Source organism: Erpetoichthys calabaricus, chromosome 4, assembly GCF_900747795.2.
Source record: "Erpetoichthys calabaricus chromosome 4, fErpCal1.3, whole genome shotgun sequence".
NCBI classification, from domain to species: domain Eukaryota; kingdom Metazoa; phylum Chordata; class Cladistia; order Polypteriformes; family Polypteridae; genus Erpetoichthys; species Erpetoichthys calabaricus.
The window spans coordinates 236,934,736-236,955,085 of NC_041397.2; the positions used below are offsets into that span (position 1 = coordinate 236,934,736).

At 37.8% G+C, this 20,350-nt stretch overlaps 1 protein-coding gene and 1 long non-coding RNA gene across 2 annotated transcripts; one reads left to right on the plus strand and one right to left on the minus strand.

The window, feature by feature from the left end:
• Positions 1 to 243: 243 nt before the first annotated feature.
• Positions 244 to 4,103, plus strand: LOC127527666 (uncharacterized). Its single transcript, XR_007934852.1, has 2 exons — positions 244 to 1,999; positions 2,850 to 4,103. It is a non-coding gene; the product is annotated as an uncharacterized LOC127527666 (long non-coding RNA).
• A 1,014-nt stretch (positions 4,104 to 5,117) lies between these two features.
• On the minus strand, positions 5,118 to 11,496 carry si:ch211-161h7.8 (thiosulfate:glutathione sulfurtransferase). The gene is made up of 4 exons (XM_028792407.2): positions 11,286 to 11,496; positions 8,659 to 8,781; positions 7,684 to 7,846; positions 5,118 to 5,844 (listed from the first exon to the last, which is right to left on the minus strand). Exons 1-4 carry the CDS (start codon positions 11,455 to 11,457, stop codon positions 5,769 to 5,771), a joined length of 534 nt encoding a protein of 177 aa, XP_028648240.2. The 5' UTR covers positions 11,458 to 11,496; the 3' UTR covers positions 5,118 to 5,768.
• Between the last annotated feature and the right edge of the window lie 8,854 nt (positions 11,497 to 20,350).

A 20,350-nucleotide genomic window follows, 5' to 3' on the forward strand; every position in this document is an offset into this window, starting at 1 on the left:
TAGGAAGGACTCAAATAGGCCTGCAGAGTTCAGTTAAATTTATTTCAAAGTAGGCCTACACATGCACACTGCACTTCTGTTTGTTGTATTCCGTGGTTGTAACATGTAAAATCTAAAAAAAGATTAAAACTTTTAAAAGTTTATAAGCTGTGTTATGTTTTGCGGTTCCAGACTATTTTTCTTTGGAGGAAGAGGGAGCAAAATGGCTCTTTTGATAGTGAAGGTTGCAGACCCCTGGAATAGATCAAGAGCATGTCAGGTTCCCTAATGAGGAAATCTGCAGAAAAGGACAGGCTTTGCAATTAGAACTCAACCTTCTGACAACAAAAGAAATGGAACAAGTCATTTTTAAATCATGACATTAGTACTATGAACATGGAGAGAAAGGTAATAATATCTTAGCTCAACAAATGCACAAGCAGGAAGTTCACAAGGCAATACCAGTAATTACCAACACAGACAGAGACAGAACCATTGACCATAGAAATATAATTCACACATTTAGAGACTACTATAAGTCCTTATATTCTACTCAATTTAAAGAATACAAAACACATTCTAATGCATTTTTGATTCTCTCAGTGCAGAGGAATTGGATAAACCTCTGGCACTATCAGAATTACTAGACGCTACCTCACTTCAGAGCTGGAAAGCAGCACGCTCTTATGGCTACCCTGCCAAACTTTATAAAAAAAAATCAAATAAGTTAGCTCCCCTTTTATTGGCAACATTTATAAAAGCCAGAAACAATAAAATTTCACCTCAAACTTTTCACTAAGTATTAATTACCACCTTTCCTAAGAAAAATAAGGACTTATTACAATGTGCATCATGTGGACCAATCTCATTGCTGAATAATGACGTTAAGATACTTTTTGAAGTTTCTAGCTGGAAGGATTGAGAAAGTAATTCATTTGGTAATATCACAGGGCCAAACCAGATTTATTAAAGGCAGACACTTTGCTTCCAGTCTTCAACACCTGTTTAATGTAATATGTTTACCCATAAAGTCTAACATCCCCAAGATCTTATTATCTCTGGATGTAGAAAAATCTTTTGATGTGGTTGAATGGAGCTATATTTTGTATTAACAACATTTCAGACTACTTCCAACTAGAATGTGGTACTAGACAAGGATGCCCCCTGTCACTATGCTATTTGCAATCACCACTGAGCCATTGGCTGATAACTTTAAAAAAATCTTCAGAGATAAAGGGGATTATCAGAGAAAGACATGAACAGAAAATATCACTATATGCAGATGATATGGTACTGTATATATCAGACCCACAAAATTCAGTGCCTGCAGCCTTAACTGTACTAGCAGAATTTCAAAAGATATCTGGACTCAAAATTAATTTGAATAAAAGTGTGCTTTTCCCAGTGAACTCTCCAGCAAACAACGTCAGATTGTACACCTTCCCTTTTATTATCACAGATCATTTTAAATACTTAGGAGTAAACATCAAAAATAAATATAAAGCTCTTTTTCAACAAAATTTTGCTATCTGCATCGAAAAACTTAAACAAGTCATGCATAAATGGTCTACTCTCCACCTCAGTTTAGCAGGGAGAATTAACACCGCCAAGATTAACATCCTTCCTAAGCTTCTTTTTCTATTTCAAAGCATCTCCATATATACTAACAAATCATTTTTTAAGAAATGATATTCAATCATAACCTCATTTATTTGGAATTCAAAACCTACATTCATCCAAAAAGGCAACCCTACAACAACCTCAAGCTGAAGGTGGCATGGCTCTACCCAACTTCCAAATTTATTACTGGACGGCAAATATACAAGCTATAAAAACCTGGACATTGACACAAATTGATGAACACACACAGGCTTGGCCTGCAATAGAAATACAATCCTGCAGAACTTCTTTATATTCCTTGCTTTGTGTCCCAGTAAATACAAGTTATCATTAATATACAAACAACCCAATTGTCCTTCCTTCACTCAGAATACGGAACCAATGTAGGAAGTAGAAATCCGTTCCCGGATGGGTTTATCCATTCCCGGGAATTCTGGAATCCTGCACTTAATTCCCAGGCATCTCACATGTGAAAGGTTTTAGAACTGACACTTATTTTTAATAAAACTACTGCAATATGTTGACACAAATAAAAGACTAACCTTATCTACAAGCAGTTCATGCTGTCATAAAAGTACATGTATCTTTAGTTGTGGTAGTAAGAGCATAGAAAGCACAATGTCCTCACAGGTGGTGCAGTGATAGAGCTGCTGCTTTGCAGTAAGGAGACTGTGGAAGATTGTGGGTTCGCTTCCCAGTTCCTCCCTGTGTGGATAGAGCTTTGAGTACTGAGAAAAGCGCTATATAAATGTAATGAATTATTATTAATGTATCCAGCATGCGGTTGTCCATGCGAGAGCGCACCTTCATGCAGAAGAAGTACACCAGCCGCTGAGAAAGAACGCTCTGCCTCCACTGAAGTAGGTGGCACAATCATCAGATACTGATACACTTGTTCTAAACAACGCCCGTGCTTGCTGTTGCTCTGAAACACTGCCATTTCAGCTTTTACTGATGCATCCAGTTTCTTGTCATCATCCTGTGATGGCAAGTTTCTTGGCACAGATAATGCGGATGCAACAGACTGACGCATTGCAATTTCAAGTTGCTGTTCAAAGCTGTTGTCTGATGAAGTGCAAGCTGTAGCAATGGCGCCTCCTTAATTATTTTCAACTATAACTCTTATTTCTTGATCGATTTTTACACACTATATATAGCTTGGCCGTTCCCATTTTCCCGGGAATTATAGCAGTTTCATTCCCGGGAATGAAAAATGTCTGGGAATCTTCCCTACTAGGAAGCTCTTCAAGACAGAGAAGCTTTTATCTGTGGCACCTCTACACAATAGCCACCTTTGTCAACCCTCTCAAACATGCACAGTTTTTAATGTTTGAAAAATGTACAGGATTAAATCACTTAGATTATGTCTTTGCATCCTACAAACAATTACATTCCAAATTTAGCTTCCCATCAACATAATTTTTCCACTATCTCCAAATCATAAACTTTACTAAACAAAATCTGCCCAATTTTCCTCATGACCCACCTATTTCTGTTCCAGAAGAAATATTGATCACTCTTGAGGACTCAGACAGCATCTCTATAATATATAAAAACATTTTAAAGTCCCTTCCTTTCAAAGACCCCAGAGTACAGTTGGAAAAGGATCTTTTACTTAAAACTTCAGAAAAGGAATGGAAGGCAGTCTTGCACAGAACTCATTCCAGTTCCATATGCGCAAACCATACAATTATCCAATTTAAAATCTTTTATTGAGCACATCTATCTCATTTAAAATTGTCTCAAATGTGTTCAGTGCAAGATCCAACCTGTGAACGTTCCAATCGTGCTCCATCCTCATTGGGCCACATGTTTTGGGTGTGCAACAAATTAACATCATTCTGTGCCAAAATTTTAAGTGCCTACCTGACAGCCTTGGTGTCACACTCCCACCTAATCCATTAACAGCTGTGTTTGGTGTACTCCCAGATGGGCTTAAAGTGGAGAAGGACAAACTGTAATTGCCTTTACTACACACTATTGGCACATACACTTGTCTTGCTCATCTGGAAGAATCCTAGCCCACCTTTTAAATCAGTTGGTAACTGATGTTATGTACTATTTGAAATTGGAAAAAAAATCAAATTCTCACTTAGTGGATCTGTTCAAAACTTTTTTTTAAAAACTAGCAGGATCTAATCAATAACATTTTAGAATAAGTGTTTATATTGGGAAATAGGATTCTCCTCCCTCTTTTCTACTCTTTAAGATTTACTCTGGCTGTTGACCTTCCTTTCTTTCTCTTGGGTGGGGGTTGAACTGCATTTAGCTTTGCTAAGTTTTACTTGTTTGTATGGAATGTTACTTGCTTTTAATAAATTAAAAAAAAGGTGTATAACTAAATTCACTCCAAAACTGAGTTAGCAGTAGGGAGTATGGAAATGCAACAATTAGATCTTTACACAAACACTGCCATCCATTTTTCTAAGTTACAGCATTTGTGCATTATGCTCATGCCTGAACCTTACACTGCCAGATGTATGCGGAGAAAAAAAAAACTTATATAAATAAAATGTATTAACTTGATTTGAAATTGAAGAATTATTGATATTTTCACATTTCCTGGGTGGCATGAGCACAGTTTTTATTGGCAAATCACTTAGGGTTCGAGTTAAATTTAGAAAGCAGTCTCACCAGACTGGATAAGCGAATAATCACTATAGGTCAAGCAAGAAGAGCAGATATCCAAATAAACTGAATAATGAAAAACAGTTTAATAAAAATGAGTGTTTGTTTAATGCTTGTATATTACTGACCTTAATAAAAAGGAACCTTTGTCACTGTAGATTATTATTTTGTAACTCTCCCTGTATGTTTTACAGATTTTATAAAAGTTAACAGTTATTAGTTTACTTGGCAAGGATTCAAGAAGAATATACAGTACTTTGTTTATAAACTGCATATTGCATTGATACAAATGTTAAAAAAACATCTTCATAAAATACTAAAAGGCTCGAGGAAAACCTTATGCCCCAATGTCTTCCTTCATACTGTTGTTTAAATCATTTTCACATTTTATACATGCAATATCTCAATATTATTATATACACACATACAGTATATATTGTACTGTATGTAGAGGACATTGTCAGAACATGCCCATCTTACAACTGACATTTTTATTTATGTGAATGGGTAGGTCAAGTAGGGAAAGTTTCACAAGAAAAATACGTAATTTATTTTATTACAGACACATCTTAATACAAAAGTACAGAAAACCGAGTCAAAAAAATATTCAAACTAAGGTGTCAATTTAATGGGAATCATTTCTATCAATTCCACTTAACTGGAAAAACTTATACCAAGCTGCCATCTGGATGAAAGGCAGCTCCCTTTCCCATTCTTGTGGAATAAACTTTCCAAACAAATTTGCTTAATGAAATTAAGAATGCTCAATTATTTGTCCTCTTAAATACAGGGCACTCATTAATTAAGGTCTTCAACGCAGTTGATTCAAACTGAAAAAATAAGAACAGTTCTACCTTTCAATTCATTCACAAAATAAATGACAACACACATTTAAAAATATACTGCATTATTTATTAATAAAATCTTAAAGATGCAGTGCTGATACAGAGATAAATATAATGTTCTTGTTAATAATCAAAGAGTAAGTGAATGCATGTTGTGGCGGATGGCTGGGGGCCCTTACCCATCTGGGATGCTTCAATAGTGGGAGAACTGGGGGAGAAAACAGGTACAGGGCCCTACCTCCCCTGGAGTACTAAGTGGCAGCCCCCCTAGGTTCCTACAGCAGCCCGCATTACCACAGGGCATGCTGGGAGGTACCACCATGGGGTGCTGCAGGAAGTGACAACCCTATTTTATGAGGCTCCCGGTTCATGCTAATGGGCCAACTGGAGTGCTACCAGGGGCAGCATAAAAGGGACCACCTCACTTCATTCACGAAGCCAGAGTCAGGAGTTGGAAGACAAGGCTTACTGGAGGAGGAGTGAAGGTGGACAAAGAGACAAGGAGAAGAAAAGAAAAAAAGACAAAGAGTGCTTTAGTATAGTGCTTTGTGGAAAATGGTTGTAAAGTGTTTCCCACAGCTGAATAAAAGGTGTGTTGTGCTGAACTTGTGTTCACGTCTGTCTGTGTTGGATTTGGGGCACTAGCGCGCTCCCTGGTGGCCACAATTTCCTCTTTCTCAGAATCTCACAGGTGACTCAAGACTGTGGATTTGGTGAAGTTAACCCTTCCTTCTCTTCCCACTCTAGGTAGCCTCCACCATAATGGCGAGCCCTAAAGGATAAAGAGTTCACACAGAACAAAGAAATACATAAGTAAACAGATAATTAGGAGACTCGGTGATACATTATTGAGACATTTTACAAATGAGAAGATACCACTCAGTCAATAAATTTCTCATGACTCCCTAATAGCCGAATTGTTCCAACATCACATCCCAGTGTTCTTTAAAAGCCGTCAGTGTCTGTGCTTCAAGTACACAAGTTGGTGGTTTGTTCCAGATTTGCACAAGCCTTTGAGTGAAAAAATCCTTGTCAGTTCCATCTCTAACCTTACCTTCCTTTAAAATTTCACCAGTGCCTCCGAGTAAATTATTCACTACTTAAATTAAGTAATTCTGCTCCATTAGCTTTGACAATTTCCACTTACCAAGAAGGGTTGGCTTCAACGTCAGCTTTTGGATCTCAGTACCTGTATCAAAATGATTTTGAAGCAAATAACAGAACTCCAAACAGCCCCACCTTACTCCAGCCTCCTTGTTGCACCACACCTCACTATGCCTCAACTTCCTCATCCCACATCCAGTGTGTGTTGAAGCAAGGGGACTTGTGCCCTATTTGGTCTCAAGCCCTTCAAAGCAAGAAATATCCCAGTGAGGTTTCGATCACATCGAAGGAAAGTAGGATTTCACCTACTTTGAATCTTGATTGCTTTGACACATGGTGGTTTTTATCCCTGTGAAATCTCAAGCACATCAAAGTACATTTTTCCTGTGTAATCTACTGCATGCTGAAGGGGATGGGGTTTAAAATTAATACATACATCCAGTAGTAAAAAATACCAAAATGGTGGTATTGTACCATTTTAAAAATTGGGTTTTGTATTTCTTGTCACTGCAAGCAGACAGACCATCCAAATCCATATGGCATATAAAATAATGCAAGCAGACAATTACCTTTATAGGAGGTTAAGCATGCATCGCAGCAGATTAATAACATTGCTTAAAACCAATATTGATTTTCTGCTAAAATCAGAATGTTCCCTTAAGGTGAATACCAATTTTGCTTTTTACATAAAATTTTCCAAAATTTACAAAGGTCCCAAGGTACATTAGATTGATGTCACATAATATACTTTACTTTCATTAACTTCTTCCAGAGGACTGCAATATATAACCTCTGTTGTGGTTTTCATATTTTAGTAGCATACATTATGCTGATCAAAATTAAATGACTGATTACATAAAAAAATAAATAAATAATAATGGAACTGCATAGTGTATGTTCAAACATGTATATTCAACAACCACCTTCACTTCAGACTGACATTTGAAATATTACTGTCACTTTCATTACTGACAAGCCCAACACTTCCCAGAAGGCTGCTATCTCAAAGACTTATGGGACTTTTCAACAACCACAAATTTATAATTGTACTAGATTCTTATAATTGTACTAGTTAGCAAATGGCAGCTAACAGAAGCCACATGGAAAAAGCAAAGTTACAATGTGTAAAAACAAGCGAAGCAGTGGATAATTCCAACCAGATGGTATACTGTTCAGTTTTTGCCACTGCTTTAGTAAAATTAAGCAGTGTGTTAAAGGGAGGTCTGCCATATATTCAAGTAATACAAAACACAAATCGGTTACCTTTTGGCGAGTGCCTTTGTCAAGGCCTGTGAAGAAGGCCCAGATCCTACATGGATTTCTCATTGGTATTTATTCACTGCTCAATAATCAAGAATCCTGTTAAGGCATATGTGATCTTTTGACTGGTTTTAACAGAGTTCAGTGCAGTTTATAGCAAGACTTTCCTATCAAAGGGATTCCTAATTTGACAAGAACTTAACATGGAGTGGTTAAAAAAAGGATGACCAAGAACACAAAATAGTACCTTGAATAGCCAAAGGTAATTGCAGTCTCGAGGGCAGTAAAACTTCTCTTTCCAGATCGGCAGTGAAAGACAATATTGTCATCACTGACAGCAGGCTTTTCCACGTTGAAAGATTTCTTAAACATGACATTCTCCAACTTCAAAGCCTCCTCTAGAATATCCACTAAAACAAGACAACAAAATTAAAGTTGAAAATGTAGTCATGGTGTGACACAAGCTAAAGGTTGATAATCGAGAAATGAACAACTTGATATTCAGAAAGGGACAGCATTACATTTTATTCAATAATTAAAAATATTTCTGGAAATATTTGGGTTAGGGCTGGGCAATACGCCAAAAAAAAACAAAAAACAAAGAAAAAACGGATGATTCATGATTTATTTAAATAATTTAACATTGAAATAACGTTCAACCATTCTTGAAAATAAATAGATAATTGAGGCTGAAAACACAAATATATTCTTCTTAGAAACACAACACATACAGCATATACACATATACATACACACACAGAGTACATATATTGACGCACACATACATATATACTGTATATTTATTGTTAATGAAGAAAGCTGGAAAAATCAAAACTTTGTGTAGACTTTTTACCACTTTTTTGTAATATGCCTTTACATTTGCAGTCCTTGTTCCTCCTCCTAAAGGTCTCCAAATTTTTTTACAACACAACTCCTATAGTTTGAACACATTCTGCAACAAGTTTTTTTTGTCTTTCCCAAACAAAGAATTTAACTTTCAGAGTACACCAGCCAGCTTTTTCAATCTACTACAACTACACATTTCTAGAATGCCCGCTTGTAGAAGAATCCCAACCTCGAAGCGCACTCTGAAAACCCTGCGTCTACCTGCTGTAGACATCCTGCTCATCTTTCTCCACACAGTAGCCTAGTCACAGTTGCAGGCTTAAAAGGTATGGTGGGCAGCGCCAGTATATTCGACATGTAATGACTTCTTACGCACAAGGAATGTTAGTTGATCCTGGTATTCTTCCTGCTTGGAATTCCTCCGGGTTCCTAACATCAAACAGCTGGACATTGTGACTTGCCAGCATCCTTTTTAGCTGCTCATAGGAAACTACTTTATCTGTGAAATAAAAGCATAAATAGCAGATGAAATGAAAATCTTTGCATCACGTCACTTGAATTCAGCAGTCAGTATCTGTATATTCTAAACTTTATTGGTTTCTTTCAATAAATGTTCCTCAGACTCAGTTTCAGAAATATTTTTATTATAACAAATTAGGCTGTTAAAGACTGACATTAGTTGTGCAACAATGTAAATACACATTTAATATATGCAGATACAGAATATACACCAAAATATTGCGCTTTTAAGAAAACATTCCACATAAAACAAATGTATTAGTATGAAGAGTGAAGATCAAACCAAACAACATGAAATCCTTCTTTCAACTTAACTAAGCTTTACATTCTTCTTAGCAAGCCAAATTATCCTGTCAGACAAATTATTGGAGTCTTAATCGTGGGAGTAACTTATGAAGGTATTGATCTGTAATATGTGCTCATCAGCACATGCCTTGACTTTAATGGGAATCTTCTTATAGTCAAAGATTACCTAAAGAATTGTTTTCAGATGGTTCATCAAGCAACCCTTAAACATAAATAACGGTTTTAACTCTTTTTTATACTTCTGTATTTATAGCTGTGACTACAAATACAGTTCAAAAAAGTTAATGCTCAAGAGTGTCTGACAATAGTTATTTATCACGCCTACTTATTCTCAATCAGTTTTCTCTTATCTGTTGCCCTTTTCTGCTTCTTGACAGACAATATAAACTATGCAAGCAGCATTACAGACAAAATTAGTCAAGATTCTGACATGTATTATGCCTGTGATTAGATACAAATAATTTAGAAGACATTATTTTTCCTTGTAGAAAATACAAACAGTTCAATGTAGTACAGTATTAGAATAAAGTCCATCTATAGCACATCAGCTGAAACTTGGAGTGGTTTCAACAAATGTTAACGTGAACATAAGGCATCATTAAAACAGAAGCTTATGCAGGATTTTGAACTAAAAATATGTTTATCCTTAAAAGTAAGTAAGTATCACCTCCTTGTGACAACCTACACTTCCTGAACAGGACCCAAAAATACAAACCTTGTTGAGGTTTCAGTAAATTAAGTGTTCTCTACTCATAACATAAAGCAGAACATGTTTATTATTTTCTATAAATTATTCACATTCTATTGATTTGAGTATTGTCTAGTATTTAAGTTTGAGTATTTACCTGAACTAAATTTGTGATCATCACATGACTTCTTCTGATGTGAAAGAGTTTCCATTACTTAAAACTATGATTGGTACGAGTAATTTCAGATGATAATACTTAATAAAATATGTCAAATAATAAAATATTTTAAAACTGCAAGTGACAAAAAACAATGATTAAGTTTAAAGAAAAATACTCTGTATTATCGTTAAAGACAAATGTACTGTCTGGCAGTTTACACTGAATCCAAGTTACAATTTTAATTTAGCAAACTATTAACAGTCAAATTAGACAATGATTAATAACTAGTGCCCTGTTAACTCAGGGCTCATCTAACATGCCCCAGGTATTTGGTTAAGTGTGCTGTTATTAAAAAGAAATACTGACAAAGTAACTTAATCAGCAGAAAATGAAACTGAGCGGCCCTACTCTAAGCCAAACTGTATGGTTGAAGGGGAAGGAAAGAACCAATTTATGATAAAACTATATTGCTAAATAAAAAATGTATTTGTATTGATGCACTGACAGAATACAGAGTGCATATAACAAAAAAGACAAGAACGTCAAAAAATAACCTAAGGAAAATGATTACTACATGATACTTCCAATGTGCACAATTATCTGTGATCAAACTGTTAGGCAATGTTTAAATACACATTAATTACAATATAATTTACAGAATCTTAGAATGGAGCACAGGAAATAGAGTGACATAAGACTAAGATCTGAATTATCATTGGACCTTGAAATTCTGACTGCTTAGTCACATTTCATACAGGATACCTTTATTCAAGGCATTCTGGCAATCTTTATTTCATATACAGTAAAAACTTTCAAAGTATAAAAGACCAAAGGGAACTTTACAAACTGAAGGTCACAGTGAACCGTCAGACTTGTGTTAGGAAATGCGGCGTGTCGTTCTAATAAACATAAAACAGTGTACTGCGATCTGTTGTGGTAGTGAAAAATGCCACCATAAATTTAAACAACACATACAAAAACATAAATATACGAACAATGGGGTTGACATTTACCAAAATGTCAATGTGCATTCCTCCTCTTGACACGACTGGTACTTTAAACAGGGTCACAACATGAGACAGCTGTGCCGTACATTTCACAAACAATTGCTTTACGCTTCGTAAGAACAAATGATTCACGTATGCGTTGCGCAATACAGGAAGAATAGTAATAATAGTTCAAGCTGTCAATTTTCGAATTTAGTCTTTGTGTACGTGCGCTCGGGGAGACTCGCGCTCAGTTTACAATGAACGTCTTATTCGAGTATTTTCGCGAACAAACCCACGACAGACCCCACTTCACTTGTATTTACAATTTTCAGTGCTCGTACCTGACCCCGCAGCCGGACTCTGCTCGGACTTGGAACAATAACCTGCTTGGGAAAAGGTATACCACGTTCTGCACCCCAAAGACGGGCCGCGAGTGCAGACATCGCCACCTAAGACCAGCAGCTTCCGAAGAACCAGCATCTCTGATATGTAAAGCACCCACCGTATGAGCATGGCACAAGACGCAGCGTGAAGGTCTATCGGGAAACTTTTCCGCCTCAAGAGTTACGTCATTAGGATGGGGCGGAGAATTGGCCGTAATTGCCACAAGAAACCCGCATTGATTGGATACATACAAATTTACCCTCGCTGTGATTGGAAACCTACTAGGTTGAATATTCTATCTGGAAGGCTCTGAAAACTGCAAACGGAGACGAGATCAGGTTTCAAGTGACTGAAACGGTGGGCGGAGTAGTTTGAGTGGAACACTTAAGTAACACTTTAAGTAAAAACTGACTAAATACAGTACTGTGGTTGCAGGGAAAAAGTGCATGTCGTTGCCATTTTTTCTAAAAGTTATTTAAACTTTAAGATTAATGCAGCTTAACGAAAGAAAGAAAGAACACAGCGCTTAGCATTCTCTGCACCGCAGACCGTATTACGAAAATGCAGAAAAAAAAATTAAAAAGATGAACGTGTCTGTTATAAGTCATTGTTCATTTTAACAGAAATGTATGAAAAGTATGGACTTTGTGCATCCGTAAAGTGTGATTCTCTTTGTAGAACGAAATCTACATGAGGGACTTTGGTCAAAATCAGTAGTCATTTAGAATTTTACAATGCAAGTAACTGTTCCAAGTTTCATTTAGCTATTTTTTTTTTACTTGAACGTGAACTTTATTGCCATGCACCTTCTGTTATCTCACATACCATGGGAAATACAGTTAAACAATACAACATACAATACATGACACCCTTACAACATTAAAATACAGTAGTAGTAAAAAAATAATTGCACAAAACGAAAATACTGCATATAAAAAAACAGTAAAGTAGAATTGCAGTGCTGCTTTGCAATTTTTCAAATAATGCCTTATAAAATAAAACAAAATAAATCTAATTTAGATTGAATGGAGGATATTAGAAATCAGGAAAGACATGAATCGGAGACTGTTTAACCGTAGTGATTTCAGTAGGAAAGAAACCCTATAAAGGTCTCGTAGTTCTTGCCTTAAGAGACAGGTAAAGTATCTTTGATGCAAATAACTGAAAGAGATAGTTGCTTGGGTGAGTGTAATTTTTGATTTTTGTTTCGAGTGAGCAGATACACTGCCATACTAGACTGATATGGAGGAAGTGAGGATGCTTTCAATAACAGCTGCATAAAATTGTACCAACATTGAAAGGTTAAACTTTTTTAAGCTGATGAAAACAAAAAACAATGCTGCTGAGCTTTTTTGGTAAGAGCAGTTATGTCTTCATCCCAGTTCAGACGTGGAGTGACGGTTTTACAATGAAATTTAATGATTCCATCCTATTCATAGTGGCATCGTTAATGACTAGGTTTGTATGAGGAGAGGAGTGTCTCCTAAAATCGACAGTCATGTCTACTTTTTTTTTTTTTTAACAAATTCAAATTAAGATTGTTGAGAGAGCACCAACTGGCTAGCCAATCCACCTCATTTTCTTATGGCACTTCATTCTCATCTGTGACCAGGTCAATCAGGACGATATCATTGGCAAACTTGAGCAGTTTAACAGTTGGGTCACTGGAGGTGCAGTCATTGGTGTAGAGAGAGAAATGTAGAGTAGACAGAACACATCTGTAAAGGGACCCTGTGCTCAAGCTTAGGGACACTGACTGATACAGTATTTGCCAAACTTCACAGACTAACGTCTGTTCCTTATAAAGTCAGATATCCAGAGACTTACGGCATAGTTCACATTCATACTGAGGTGTTTGCTATGGAGAAGCTCTGGTATGATTTTTTAAATAAAGAACTGAAATCCAAAAATAAGATCCTGGCATAAATAACTAATTTGTCTAAATGCCGCAAGATGTAGTAGGGAGCCATGTTTATTGCATACTCAACTGACCTGTTAGCACTGTAAGCAAACTGTAGTGGGTCAAGAAAAGAATTTGTGAAAGATCCGAGATGCTGACAAATCAGATGTTTTAGAGTTAATCCTGTCCTCTAGTTTATATTCCAATAAACAGCAAGACAAACTTACACATTTCTCCAAAGCTGGTCAAATCACATTGAGGGTGTGTGTAAAATGTATACATTTCTTGAAAACTCAAATACAGAATTTTTGTATATGCTATGTATAAGGAAAGCTTAACTGCGGTGGAAAAGTCACAAACATGTGTCTTCTTGAGAAGCAGTACGTAAACATCATAAGTCCTTTTGACACAAGAATCAGTAACATGCTGAAACCTAGAGGGCTAGCATGCTTTTTCTTGAAAGATGTAACCATTGTATGTACTGAAAAGATAACTGGTGTGGAATTAACTGGTTTTAACCCCAAAACCTGTGCGATTTGTGACCGCAATAATCTTCCAATTCCTCCTCCCAAACTGTTCTAAAAATACAGTATTTGAGTTTTCTTAACTGCTAAATATAATGAAGCTGTCTGTGGCCATGCAAACAAATGATTTCTTTTAAATTATTTTTTTTTATTCCACCACTTCACTGACCTCTTCATCATTGTGACTTTTACAGTAAAATTAAATGACAGCATTATTTTGTGAGGCAAGGGGATAAAGCACCAATAAAGTGCTAGGGATGTTTAATTTATATAGTGCCTTTCCTATCTATCTATCTATCTATCTATCTATCTATCTATCTATCTATCTATCTATCTATCTATCTATCTATCTATCTATCTATCTATCTGTCTGTCTGTCTGTCTGTCTGTCTGTCTGTCTGTCTGTCTGTCTGTCTGTCTGTCTGTCTGTCTGTCTGTCTAATTAAATCATTACTTTGTGTATATATTAGTTTAACAATTTAGAGTTATAGGGCAGTGTGCTTTGGTTGGGAAATCTTACTTTCTAAAACCTTGCAGAAGATTCCAAAATTAAACTTCAGGGAGGTCACTTTGCAGTCACTCAGTTTTGAGAAAAAAGGGCTAGCAGTTTCTTCTTGTTGGTTACAGACATCTGCTAAAAAAATCTCTGCCATGTCTAAAAACAGAGCTGTTTCTGACACCACGTGAAAGGCACTCCTTCATTACAGCTGACCCTGCCTCACTGGCAGTGAGCTGTTATCCACTCTAACTGTGGCAGATGTACTGAAAGGGCACAGCACTGTTTGGAAATACTGTTTGGAGTATTCATGAGACTTTTGGATAAAGTGCTCTTGTGCAAAAGGAAAAGAAAAATTTCAAAAGAGCGAAAAATAATGGCAGGGTTTGGAAAAGCAATAAATGAGGGAGATGTCACTCGTAAAACAGGTATTGTTTCAATCTCACTGCTGCGGAGAGAAAAAAAGTGCATAGTCATCCTGAGTGTGCCCAGTACTCAGCACATAGCATGTCAAACAGGTTAGAAATAATGCTAATATATCACAGACTCCTATGTCTTGTGGACCATTCTAATGCTATCAAATTTCATTTCAAAAGCTATCAATCTCACATCTACACAGCCTCTGAGAATTATTTTTCTGTGTTATGATTATTGAGGTCTACTTTCCACAGGTCAAGGTCCACCTAAGTAGCATTAGGTGCATGTCAGGAACAAGCCTTAGATGGGAGCACCATCCTACATACACACACAATTACACCAGACCAATTTAGAATCACCAGTACCCTAAATATGCACAGCTTTGGGAAACTGGAATGCTTAAAGGAACCCATACAGCCACAGATGGAACATGCAGATTCCACACCTGATGCCACCAGCCCTGGATTTGAACCCAGACACCTAGAATGATGAAGTAGCAATTCTAACCACAACTCCACCATCCAAATCTGAAGAATTGCACCGTGGATAAATTATGTCTGTTTTAAAGCAATGGAAGCTTGAATATTTTTTTGAAAATGAACAATAATGTATCTTAGTAAGCAAACACCAAATTGGGAGGTTCAGTGACATGTCTGTTTTAGTCATAAATATACATCCATAAGTCTTTTACTGGTACTGTTACACCTGTTAATTTCTCACCACTTTCAATACTTATCATTTTATCAATCAAAGATGATTTCCATAGTGCTTTTCCCATATTCATCATGACATGGCACTTTATATATATGAGGGACGTTCAAAACGTTTCTGCATTTTTTTTTCACTTTATTTATAAAGATTTTCAAAAACAAATTAAATCTTATACTAAACTGAAAGGGCATCTGGCTTGCCAGAAAGAACTAGTCACATAACACTCTCAGACACGACCAATTACTACTCCTCCTACCTTCACCGTTTCCAAAGAAAAAAAAATATATATATATATGCAGTATATATATATATATATATATATTGTGACAGACGGCTGGGGCGTCTGCGCAGCTGGCATGCCTGGAAGGTGGAAGGGCCGGGAGAGGACACGAGAGGGCAACCACCCTGGTTTGCAGGTGGGCCACAAATTCGGAGCTGGGAAGCTCCACCCGGCTGGGGCATGTGACCACCACCAGGGTCCACCCAGACATTCCCAGAGTCATTGACGGCAGCACTTCCACCACAACAGGGAGTGCTGCTAGGCCAGGAGGCAAATACACCTGGTGTGCTTCCGGATGCTCAGGCAGCACTTCCGTCACACCCGGAAGTGCTGCAGGAAGATTATCAAGAAGCACCTGGAGCACATCCGGGTACTGCATAAAAGGGACCACCTCACTCCAGTCGAGGAGCCGGAGTTGGGAGGGAGCGAGATGAAGCTTACGAGAGAGGAGTGGAGGCGGCAAGAAAAGAATAAGAGAGAAGGAAGGACTGGTGTAATTGTCAAGGAAAATAAAACCGTGTGTGTTTTGGACATAAGCTGTCTTGGTGTCTGTCCCCGTCGAGGCTGGTTCCCACAATATATTTATATGAACTGGCAAACAAATTAAAGGAACACTTTGAAAACACATCAGCTCTCAAAGGGAAATAAAATCATGTTGGATATCTATACTGATATGGACTGGGTAATGTGTTAGGAATGAAAGGATGCCACATTGTTTGATAGATATTAAAATTATCAACCTACAGAGAGCTGAATTCAAAGACACCAGAAAAAATGATGAGGCGGGTTAGTCATTTTGCCGAAATTTCAATGCAGCAACTCCAAATAATACTCAGTGGTTTGTATGGCCCCCATGTGCTTGTATGCCTGCCTGATCACGTCGGGGCATGCTCCTAATGACACGACGGATGGTGTCTGGGGGATCTCCTCCCAGATCTGGACCAGGGCATCACTGAGCTCCTGGACAGTCTGAGGTTCAACCTGGTGGCATTGGATGGACCAAAACATAATGTCCCAGAGGTGTTCTGTTGAATTTAGGTCAGTTGAGTGTGGGGGACAGTCAATGGTATCAATTCCTTCATCCTCCAAGAACTGCCTTCATACTCTCGCCACATGAGGCCAGGGATTGTTGTGCACCAGGAGGAAACCGGGACCCACTGCACCAGCACAGGGTCTGACAATGGGTCCATGGATTTCATCCCGATACCTAATGGCAATCAAGGTGGACAGATGGGCATCTTGACCAGGAGGAAGGGAGCTTCCTTACCCAGCGTGTAATCATGTGGCACTGCAAGTACTCTGATGATCGAGACTGGGAAGCACAGGACAAGGCTTACCTAGAGGAGAGAAGAGATTTGTTATTGTGAGTACTGGTTTTGGAGGAAGAACCTGTGAAAGGAACTTAGTGGAATAAAAATACACTTCATTGTTCCCTTGACTTTGCTTGCATACTGGTGTCTGGGGCTCTAGGTCACCCCCTTTTGGTCACTTTATATATACTGTATATATATATTTTGAGAGGCTACGGTGAATGCCAGGCAGCCTAACAAATGACTTATGTACCTGTTAATCTAAATCAGAATAAAATATCACAGGGAACCAGTAAAGTGGCAGAATGCCAGTACAACTCTTTTCAGGCCAGCTAATGGAAGCAAGGCTGCTGTCCAATACAGTCAGCCCAGTAGCTATTTTGTAGAACTTGCTCTTTAAAAGGCAAAACGAAACTCATGTATTGTTAAACCAGAATCCACTAGATGTCACTGTAAGGTAGTGCCAGTGTATGTGCCAGAGGCCTATCGAGTGAAAAGCATACAGGTGTGTTGGGTCAAGGTTTACACCCTACCAGTGCTTATTTCTGTTTTCTCATTTTATTTTTTATTTTCTCTTAAATAAAGCATAGCGTTTTTGTTATAGGTTATGACTCTTGTGAAAAGACACCAGTTGATACATTGCAATACACATTTCCCAACTGCCTTTGATGAAATAGCAGCACAAAAGCATGTACCAATGTTTTGAATTGTATACAATGAATACCATGTGCAAATGAGGTGAATTATAGTGAAAACATTTCTGAATACATTTATTACAGTTTAAGATTGATGATGACTGTTGCCTATCAGAGCAGCATGGGCAAAAGGTAATGACAGAACTTGGATGAGAGGGTAAGTTGACTTCTCGGACATGTTTCATGGCTCAAAATCTTCAAGAGGCTTTCAAAAGTATAGTCCTTAATAATGAAAGAAGTCTCAGTGCTTCAAAAGTGAATTAAATGTTTGGATGTTAAACATAAATGCCAAATGACAGGTCAAAAACAAAAAGCCCTCTCGAAATATACACCACTGAATAATGCATAATTAATATGTATTAAGAAATTATGAAATGAACTACAAAATATTAGACTGTGAACAATAAGAAGAAAGTACACATACTATTAGCAACTAAATATGCACATTCAAATAAGACTAGAACAAGAAACATTTACACAGAAAAAAAAGATCTTAAATAAGAGAGAACAAGCAGAACAAAGTAGCTTGAAGATTCACAGTGTGGCGCAGTGTTTAAAGCTTTGGATTTCAAACCATGAGGTTGTGGTTCAAATCCCACCACAGACACTGTGTGACTCTGAGCAAGTCACTTCACCCGCCTGTTCCCCAAATCGAAAAACAAAAGAAATGTAAGCAATTGTATCTCAAATGTTGTAAGTCGCTTTGGATAAAAGTGTTAACCAAATAAATAAATGTAATCTAAACTCTAGATCCAACCTAAAAAGACTCTACAAAACCAAAGAGGCAAAAACAGAATCAGATAATATAAATGTAAGCAAGAAATCCAAAACCAAGAATATTAACAAGAATAACCTTTGGAGTTGTAAAGAGACCTTCTCTGAAATAGAAGAGGAAGAGTAAAGAAGAAAACAGTGAAGATCTGTAGTTAAGGATAGCCCTTACAGTGCCCTTGTGATTTTCTTAACATTCTGTTGAAGCATTCCAGATCCAGATACTTACAAATATCCAATCACAGTTTAGTTATGAGACTTTCCCTGTTCTAATAGAACTCAGAACAACATTAAACTCTAGGTCATCTTATGGTAGACTCAATTCCCTCCCTGGCTAGTGTTCAGATTCTTTTTATGTCTTTTTGCTCATGTTTATTTAATTTAGTTTGTGTTAATATTGTTATTTATATTATTTTTTTGCATTATTCTGTGTGTTTTATTTCTTTAGTGTGTTATTTCGGTTACATGATACATCATTTGATGCATCATCAGTGATAGAACCTGGCAGCATTTGGTGTTTCGGGTCATTCAAACTATTATACACCCTCTTCCAGGTAACCCAACTGAGGTTGATCAGTCCTCAGCCTGTGTCCAAGTGGCTTACTATAGCCCCGAGGCTCTCCTCATTTCAGCTATAGCCATCAGGAGGCTATCTTTGTTGCCTCCAAGTTATTCCTGATGGCTGTTTCCCTGCTTGGTCCGATGATGCTAAGGTCTTCCATGGGATTTGCCCTACAAACCCCCTGCACCCCACCTCTTTAGGTAAGCACCTTGTTCTCCACCATCTCCTCTGACAGCCCTCAACCAACTCCTAGTATTTTGCTTTCTTCCTTTCTTGGGTCTCCTCCATCCTCTCCTCCCATGGAACCATAAGCTCAACCAGGATGGACTGTCTTATGGCCTCCGAACTGATGAGGATGATGGGTCTCAGTGTTGTTTGGGTGATGTGAGATGGTATATTCTAAGTTGTTTTTCCAGTTCGACTGACATCACCCAATCCCATGCTAAATGTAGTAGACCACTTTCACTGTGCTTTAATAGCTGCCTTGACTACTCTCCCTCCTTGATAAATGTCACCTCTTTGGTGGACACGTGGGCAATTCTGCTGGCATCTATTCCCTTGATGATCTCTTCTCCCACTGACCTGAGCACTTGATCATGTCGCCATCGATATTAACCCTCCCGATATCTTCCACCCTGGCTACTCTTCCCATTAGGACTTTGTGCTGAGGTTGGACGTCTGCTTGTCTCACAGCGTAGGCTGCCTTCCACTTTCTCCCTGTCCTGACTCAGTATACAGCAGGTGCTCATTTTCTCTAGTGACCATAGTCTCCTCCTTCACTGAGCTAAATGGAAGTGTTAGCTTATTGCTGTTGCCATACAATGCAATGCTACTCAAGCTGTGCAGCAGACCTAACCACTTCCTAAGATTGCTGCTGACCAATTGCTCAAAAACTTCCACTACTGTGACAGGGACCTCATAGACCAACACGGGGCAAACAATCCTTGGTAAGATCCCATGCTGGTAGATAAAGGCCTTAAATTTTCCGGGAAGCCCAGACGTATCCACTGCCTTCAGCTTGTTGTTTGTGTCTTTGATGGCTTCCGTGTCTTTCAGGCTACAGTTAAAACATCTTGCCCAAGCTCTTCGCTGGCCACTCTTTTTAATTTCTATGTGTCAATGCTTGTTCTGTTATGTTCCATTGATCTTTTGGTTGGTTCCCCAAGATGTAGTGTCACTTGTCCATCTCTGTCAAGGAACTGCCCTCCGCCCTATTAAGGCTGAGGAAACAAGCAGTCCCTTGTGGTTCATTGAATGCGATGGGTAGTGTTGGTGTTAATCAATAATGTGTCAATGTGATGTAAGGTTCTAAAGGTTATGCAAACTTATGTGTAATTGTTTGCTGTATTTACATAT

Coding starts and splice junctions, on each gene's coding strand:
- si:ch211-161h7.8 (XM_028792407.2), bottom strand. CDS start 11,457: ATGCTCATACGGTGGGTGCTTTACATATCAGAGATGCTGGTTCTTCGG. Junction 8,782..11,285: donor GAGTCCGGCTGCGGGGTCAG/GTACGAGCACTG, acceptor TTTATTTCACAG/ATAAAGTAGTTTCCTATGAG. Junction 5,845..7,683: donor ATTACCTTTGGCTATTCAAG/GTACTATTTTGT, acceptor TTTATCCTTTAG/GGCTCGCCATTATGGTGGAG.